The 8,920-nt window shown below is 47.0% G+C and overlaps 1 protein-coding gene across 1 annotated transcript in view; it reads right to left on the minus strand.

The window, feature by feature from the left end:
- The window catches only part of GAP43 (growth associated protein 43), a gene marked incomplete at both ends in the record, with an annotated part of 52,417 nt that extends 43,773 nt beyond the window's left edge, over positions 1 to 8,644 (minus strand). The window contains one exon of the mRNA XM_082278627.1: positions 8,615 to 8,644. Coding sequence (XP_082134753.1) covers positions 8,615 to 8,644 — 30 coding nt within the window. The remainder of the gene's footprint in view (positions 1 to 8,614) is intronic.
- Positions 8,645 to 8,920: the final 276 nt, after the last annotated feature.

The raw sequence follows: 8,920 nt of genomic DNA on the forward strand, positions 1-8,920 counted from the left end.
ATCTTGTGCACTAGCATCATAATGGAGGGTTCTTTTTGCTGCATATCCAGTTTTACCATATAAGAGCGAGCTTCAAGTACTGCTTCACATATTAACTCTGCTAACTACTCTCTGAAGTTATCCAACTTCTGTTTACTTCGTGGAGATTTCAGCTGGCTTCAGTTCTTCAGTTATTTTGGGGGGAGATCTTTTTTTCCTTGCTCCATTTGTCCTTTCCTTAGGGTTTTATCTCTTCTAGCTGGTATTCTGAGTGGAATTTAGGATACAAGGGAAAGGCCATTTGCCAGTGATGTGCTTTAGGCAGGACTGGTTGCATCCCTATCATGATTTTGACTGCAATTTTAACAGTCAATATTAAACACCAATTTTCTGTTCTGGTTGTCAGTCCTCAAAATTCTATGCAGGCCTTGAAATTCTTCTGGGTTTTCCACTGGAAATGCAAATAGCAGGAAGGGTTAAAGCCACAGTTTTTCACCATTGATCAGGCAAAGCCTCCATTCTGACAGAATTATCTCAGCCTGTGCATCCAGGTTGTTGCAAGATGCCGGTCTGACTTCTCTAACATAACAAGCCAAGAATTAAAATTTTAACACTAGGTATGGTGAAAGGTGCCCCCAGTTCTAGGGAACACAGTGAAGCATCCCTGCTGGGGGTAAACTTTGGTCCAGCTTCTAAAAGCCCCCTTGCCTCAGTTCCCCATCATTCCTGTACTGTGTCCCAGCTTCACCACTCTTCACAGGCACAAAGGAGCAGGTGATGCCCTCCTTGCATTTGCTCAGCAGGTGATTTCACTCTCACATGAAACCAAATGGCTGCAATTTTACTGTCAGCAAATCAGCAACTGACACTTGTTTCTATATGTCTACCCTTCCAAACCTAGGTGACTTTTTGTTAAATTATTTATAAATCCACCACTGAATGCCTTACTCCTAAAGCTGTGGGCAGACAGAAGGTGGAATGATACAAGGAGAACAATGGTCAGTTCAAAACCATTGTGTTTTACATCCTGATGATTTCAATCTGAATTAATATAAATGACTGGCCTCTTCTGCAAAAGAGTACAGCATAGTACCATGGTGCCCAACCTGCACACCCTGGAGTACTTAACATTGCAGATTTATAAGGTCATTGGATGCTATTAATAAAATAAATGGATTAGACTCCACTCAATAGTCTGATGAACTGAATGCTAATTGATAATAGTCTTAACAATTATAAGGGTAATCAAAACTGAAAATTATTCTGTACATTACCAATTACTAGAAATGATCCAAATTAATAAAAAAACTGAAGTTCCTGAGAGCACAGTAGCACTTCTAGGTGATTATGAGAAGGGGTCCAGATCCAAACACACTCCCCTGCACCCCTGAATTTTAAGGGCATTCAAACCAAGTAAGTGAGATTCTTTTGGAGCCTTTTAGCTTTACTAATTACCAGCTCTTACAGAAAGGTGTATCCTCCAGAGAGAATGCCTAAATATTGTGAGATGTCCCAGCTTTCTATAAATAGAGATATACTGTGATTACGGCTGGAATTAATTCAAAAAACTTCAGCTGCAAGATGAGTAATGAACGGGACTGACATTTATTGGTCATAATTTAAGAGACTGTAAGTACATCCTGGCCTCCCTTTTGAGACATAAATGCCAACCAACCCTGGTTGGCAGGTTCAGGACATTCTGTCTTGGGCCAACAATACAGCTGGAGCACAGCCTGCCACCCAACAGTGGCATTAGAAGCCAAGGGACAAGCCTGGAAGGAGCATGAACCATCAGGAAAGCAGGAATGCTGACATTAGTTTGTACTGCATTGCTTCTGTTGCATAGCCTTCCCAGCTGCCAGTGGGGCTGGGCAACCTTCTACCTATGCCAACAGCAAGGTGAGAGGTGAAGATGCACCACTTTGCTGTCTCTGTCTAGGGATGCTCATTTGTAGCAGCTGCAACTCCTGCCCAAGTGGAGAACTGGAGCAGATACAAAAGCAACTGGAGCACAAAGAAGGAACCCAGTTTTCCTTCGGATACCAGTGCCAGGAAGGGTGAAGGGAGCCAGACCCTGGCAGTAGTGGCTGATGCTGCCAGCAGGAGTCCCCAAGAAACACAGCATAACAGAGGGCTGGGACCCAGCTAGGGGAGAGAAGGAGCAGCAGGAGGACTGCATGGTCAAGGGAGCAGGGGGAAGTCAAGGAGCAGAACAGATGGGGAGAAGAGACAGCATGAGTAACAGGCGGAGACAGCAGGATCAGTGTAACTCCAAGAGCACAAATTCCTTTTGCTGTATTAAAAACAAATCACTATTTTCATTACACTATTCCTTCACCCCATACACATATTGTAGGCTGGATCACTGTGCTGGTCAGGGAGGAGCTACCACTCTGGCGAATAGTGGGGAGAAAACTAAGTTGTAGCCGTACTCTCAGGCTCTGGTCCATTATAATAAAGCCTGCGTCTGGGAAGAAAATCAATGGTTTGTGTTAAAGGAACTCAAGGGGCTAATAAACATCCTAGCACTGCAGGAGTGACTGAGGATGGATAAAGCAGAGCTTTGCCTGTCTAAAGCATCTCTCACTTGAGGGCTTCTGAATCCCTTTTTTTTTTCCCCACACTAATTGTTTAGTTTCCAAATTAAAGAAGCATCTTGCAGAGATTGCCATAACAGTCAGAGAATGTACGCTTAGATCAAGTCAGAAAGCAGGTTAATAGCCCTGCCAGAAAGGGAAACCAGCTCTCCTTAAACCAATTCCTATATACTGTCCTGTGGTGCTCACAACCATGAAAAGCCATCGAGTTTTACACACACACTCAGCAGGTGATAGAGAGAGCCCTAAGGAAATATAAACACCTTCTCCACATGAGGCCATCAGAGCTCTGAGGTTACATGTCCCCTCCTGGTGTGCTCAGGAGGATCTTGGAATTATAGATTAAATGAACATGGATGGATTCCAGACTTTGATTTTGGACTTCAGATGTTGAAAGGTGTTTCATCTGGATACCTGCTCTGGTACTCCCACAGCAAGATATTCTACCAGCAAGCATTTGTACCTTCCACCACACCTTTCTGGATCACCAACTTCATCAACCCGAAATTCCTCTGTGTAGAGCTACAGGGTTATGATTGTTTCTTTACAACACTGATTACTGGGATTTCAAAACTTAGATGCAGACAGGTAAGGACTGCTGCCAAATCTACCTATGAGACTTGTCAGATTCACAGCAAACAGGGGAAGCACACAGTGACTTCCAAAGGGCATCAAAAAAGAAACCTGCCATCAAAAGGTTTCTCATCCTCAGGTGTCTTTAGCCTGGCACTGTCATCAGAGTTATTGTTCATTCTGAAATCCAAATAAAGCCCTCCCAGTGTAGGGAAGAAGCCCAAAACAACAAAGTAATCACAAGTCATTTATGTTCAGGAAAAGAACAATGGGAGAGTTGTACAGAAGGAAGGAGGCATGGGCCAGCAGTGCATGCACTGAGCAAATGGCAGTCAGCAATGCACCACCAGCCTTACACAGCCATGCAGAGGCCTCCGTTTATAGAGCATGGTGCTAATAACACCAAGGTTGTGGGTTCAATCCTACAGGGACTATTCACTTAAAAGTTGGACTCAGTGGTCTTTGTGGGTCCCTTCCAACTCAGAATATTCTGTGATTCTGGTGCTTTTGTTTCAAATTATCTCAGCCAAAAGCAGAGGCAACCTTCAGGCTACAGCTGCTGTTTTACCGGTTAATGCACCGATCCCTCAGCAGATACGTGTCTGCTTGCTAGAGATCAGGCAGAACCCACTTCTGCCCCATGTCCTCTGCTGTGGACAGCACACGGAGCACACGAGTCACTATGAGGAGCACACGCCTCACAGCACAAGCACAGCAAATCCAAGCAGGAATACACACCCTTTGTTTGCATCATGCAAGACTATCAGCCTGCCTTCATCTTGCAAGGGGCAATGGGCCTGGTTCACCTAGTTCACCTGCCCAAGAAGGCATTGCAACTTGGCAGCTGCCAGCAGTGAGAAATTCCTGCTCTCTGGGAAATGAGGAGAGGGAAATATAATGTCTGTGCAGGACGGGTACTAGATCCTGGGATGGCATCACGGAACCCGAATCAGATAATAATCTGAGTTGAAAGGGATCCACAAGGATCATCAAGTCCAGCTCTTAAGTGAATGGACCATCCAGGGATTGATCCCACAACCTTGGTGGTAACAGCACCATGCTCTAACCAACTGAGCTAATCTCAGGGTCCAGGACAGCTGGCCTGAAATTAGAGTGAATTTGAGGTGAAATCTCTTTGCACTTTCTCCTTGTAGTCAGTCAAAGCCACATGACAAAAGGAGGAGTCCCTCTCATCCTCATCCCCAAGTGATGCCCACTCTCTCAGCATGGCATGGGCAGAGTCTGTGAGCTACAGCTCACTTCCTTACCCTGAGGCAGGAACAGCTCTGAGATCATCCAGGCAGCCCCAGCACTGGGCCAGGACAAGTCCTCAGATAACACATGTTGGTTCCTTGGGCTGCACACGTGTCCCCAGCCTGGCATGGTCACACAGAAGATTCACTGCAGCCCTCTAGACAGGGATGCTTCTGTATACCAGCAGGTACTGCCTGACTGGTTTTTGCTGGGACTTCGATTCAGGAGCAAGCGGCTACAGACAATTCGGATCCACAGACCGGTTTCTTTCCCACTAAGCACTACGGCTGTCCTTCTCCCACTGGAATCTCTGCCTGCAATTAGTTCCCTAGGAGGGGGGGCTTGTCTGTGCCATTAAGAACATTACATGATCTAGGAGAAATCAATGTCTCTAATAGTTAGCAAAGGCAGTGGAGGACAGGGTGATGGGAGGGATGTTTCTCTGAAGATACCCTGCTCAGTAGAAATCTCAGGGGTATTACCCCAGGAAGAGAAATAGTAAGGACCTGGAGTAATTAAACTTCCATGGCACAATTGTTTACTGGAAGAAGCAGAGAAGCTGCTCAGTGTCTCTCAGAAAGGCAGAGGCAGTGGCTAGACTCTCCCTAGGTGCAGACGAAGTGCCTCTGCCCTGAAGTCAGTAGTCTGTGGTGATTTACACCATGCTGGCAAGTGGTGGGAGGAGAGGTGTGGCTCCTTTAAAATACCCCTTTTCCTCTGTCCACGGCAGTGTTTAAAGGTAAGACCACGCCTTGCAAGTTTTGAAGCATCTGAATTGTGCAGTATAATTAAGTTATTCTAAATGAAGCCTGAGACATTTTAATATCCTGAGGCAAGAAAACCTTAACTCTGCACGCATCTTCCTCTCTCTCTTTTTCTCCATTTCCTCCTTCTTGTACACCTCTGCAGTTCCTGGAATGACAAGCCACTTCGCCGGCTGGCTGTAATTGCTAGAACTGTTCCCTAATGCTTTTGCCTTTTCCAATTGCATTAAACTGCATCTTTAGAGGTACAGCCCTGTTTATTCATGCTGCTCGTGTGGAAGGGGGAAGAAATGCAGACTGCCTCTTCTCCCCTCTCCCTCCTTTGATTTGCTGGGTGTGGCAGGTTTAAACCTTTGCAGCCGCTGGCTCTCTGGCGCTGGGGTGAGGAGGAGAAGACGGAATGGGAGGGAAGCCATCGTCTATGGCTGGTGATGAATGAGACTCATCTCACCCACAAGTGGGAAACCTGCTTGCGGGTTATTGTTTAATCACTCATGCAATCCAATACCGAGCACATACCCCCATAACGTCCATCTGTTCTAGAATGCAGTGCATGCAACACTTGCATTTCTAGCCACCTATCTCACTGCCCAGCCCTGCGTGTTACTGACTGCATCTCTCAGTGGCAGTAAAGGTTGAGTTCAGTTTTTCAGATATGGCTCGACCCAGCCTTTCAGTTATACTACCTTTCAGCTGAATATTTTGTGGGCTCAGATTCAGAGCTGCAGTCAGCTGTAGGCAGAAATGACAACACTTAGCTATCTACATCTCTCATGGGCGGGCACAGTCAGTCAGTCAAATACTTCACTCTTCACACTGGCATCGCACCCACAAGAAAGAATAATCTGCAAGGTATGAGTGTGTGAACATATTTGTCTCTGAGGGGTGGGAGGACAGACACACACAGGCACACCTAGACACAAATGTGAAGAGATTTCTTCCACGCCCAAGCCTGTAATTTCAACGTTTTGCTCTTTAGCTGCCAGAAAGGTGGGACACCAGGGACTTCCCCTGAAAAATAATTTGAGGAGAGCTGTTTTTATTTTGGGAAGAAAACTCCTGCCAGTGCTGAAAAACCCATTCCGTCTTTTTCTCTCTGTGAAGAGTCTGGGTGGGGACAGAGGAAGAGCACAAGCTGAAAACGGAGGTCTTTTTCTTCTCCCAATCAGAGCTTTCTCTGGTGTATCATCAGCTTTCCCGAGCAAGCTGCTGTGTTGCCAGTTTGGCAATTGCGGTGTGTATTCAGGTACAGGGGCAGCAGCTGGGCTCCGAGCCCAGCAATACCCACGAATACGCTCGGGCAGACACAATCGGGTTGTGTGGCTGCGTGAGGCTCAGGAAAGCATGTGCAGCGAGCGCACGGTGTGCCCGTGCGTATCCGTGTAGTACGGGCGCGAGGGCGCGCAGAGCGGGGCTGCGAGCTGCTCGTGCACGCGCAAAGGGGTGTGTACCATGCGGTGCATTCGTGCGGGAGCGGGGACAGAGGGCTCTGTGCGAGCAAGGTACCCGCATGCCACGCATCGCTAAACACCACAGAATACACAACGACAGGAGTAAACCCAGACAGATGTAAAGAGCGGGTACATCAGAATGTCATTCAGGAGCTTTAATGCCCAACCCGCGACGGTATGGGCAGAACGATCCCTCTTCCCCAGTAGCTCTCTTCGGACTCCAAAGAACCCCAGAGCGCCTACTTTATTTTAAAATTTGCAGTGCACCTCCACCCACTGCTCTGTCACTTTGCCTCCGTCTGCCTTTCTTCTCCTCCTCTACTCTTTTCATCCCGTATTTGCCACCAGAACGTGCTCTGCTGTCTGACTGCAACGTGTTCCCCCCTCCCCAGCCTTCACCCCCTCCTTCCAGATTTTAGTGAGCATATCATTAATTGCAAAGCATTTGAAAAACCTGCATGAGGAAAAACACAGGATGACGCAGGGTCTCTTTCTATCCCAATCACTTGCCCCTCCCCATTATTCTACAAATTTCTCCTTCGTTTGCTAACACACACATCCCCATTCAGAAACACACTTTAACCTGAATCTTCTTTCAACACTGTGCTGTTCCACAGGAACTGTAGTTACTCACATCAGCGTGTGAACAGAATACTGCAGTGCTACGTTGTAAAAGACACAGAAATGTATGCATATATAAAGAAAGTAACCAGAATGGTGCGGTGCCTAAAGACTGAGTTTTGTGCTCAGAACAAGGACCAGAGCTCCTACAATTCCGTAATTCTTGGAAGTTTCTATAATGTCTTACAAAGATATCTAGGGTCAGTTCCTGCCTCAAAGTTCCAATTGCATAAATCCAGCATCCTCCCGAGGAAGTCCAAGAGATTCAGCCAAAACAGGCTTTCTTAATCAGGAGCAGGTTCGGGCTTTCACACAAAATAAAAGGGGGAAGGGTGAGGGGGAAATGATCTAAGTAGCTTTTTTTTCCTAATTTCATTATCATTTTGGACACAAAAATTCTGACACTGAACACTAGCCACCACCCAAACCTTCTCATCATCCCAATTCCCTTATAGCAAAAGCCGGGTGGTACCAGGAAAGAAAATGAACGGGTTTCCAACAGGTTCACACCGTGAGCTTCTCTTATCCCACCCGAGTTCGGAGCTAACAGAGGCGTGGTCCTCTGTCTCTTTACCAGCTGGTGCACAGTTGTCTAACTGGTTGTACTATGAAGGGTATTGCAAAGAGGGTGACTCTCCCCCTCCTTAGGCTAATGCTTTTGTTATTAATTAATTGGATTTTTCACTATAGAATAGGTTAAAAAAAAAATTCCTTCAGGTTAATTCTTGCTCAGGTTGTTGTAACACAAAAAAATGAATACACCTGTCCTCCGAGCCACCTCACAGCACAGGCACATAAAGCATCTCCCATTCATCAGAAACGGGAGCAATTGAGAGCGTTCTGCCCAGGGATCAAGGCTCACTGGGCATCCGTTCTTTTTTGGCATAAGATGAAGAATTGCTTCCTTTATCTCCAAGGTAGAGCCAGATCTCATCACATTTCCTGCCAGCCGCAACACTCCCCTCCACCTCCCCCCCCCCCCCCCCCCGCCCCATCCACACCCTCAGAACCACAGACAGAAAATCCTAGGCAATATAACTGCCCCTATTAAAAAAAAAAAAAAAAATAAGAAGAAGAAGAATAGAGGGGGGATTCTGGTAGCTCCCCCAAATGTACATGTAGGCCACCCCCCTTCCCCACATCACCAGCCCCGTAAAGGCAAAACAGTCACGTTGCAGGGTGTGAAAAGAACCTTCAGTCGCAAGATGCTAAAGAATTGCAAAAGAGACGTCTGCTGAAAGCAGCTGAAATTTCCTCCCCTTACCCCAGCCCCTACCCCAGCCCCTCACACACTCAGGCAGACACGCACCCCACGGACACCCAGCAGCCTGGGAGATTTCTTAACAGAAAGAAATATAAAAATCTTAAGCTCTACCTGTTTTGTTCTTCTCATACAGCACAGCATGATCGTATTGTCCCCTTCCTTCCTTCTTCTTCCTTCCTTCTCCTCTCTCCTTTTCCTCTTCTCTCTCTTATCTCTCCCCCCCACCCTCTCCACTCCCTCCCTCCCTCCCTCCCTCTCTCTCTCCCTCTCTCTCTCGCTCACACACACATACACACACGAGCACACGCGCACACACACACACACCAGGGCAGTTAGCAGCAACTGGAAGGTCCACAGCTATTGCTCATCACACATGCACACGCTGCCTCTCCCTGCCTCCCTCCCTACCCTTCCCAG

This window comes from Coloeus monedula (genome assembly GCF_965178545.1).
Source record: "Coloeus monedula genome assembly, chromosome: 3".
Lineage (NCBI taxonomy): Eukaryota > Metazoa > Chordata > Aves > Passeriformes > Corvidae > Coloeus > Coloeus monedula.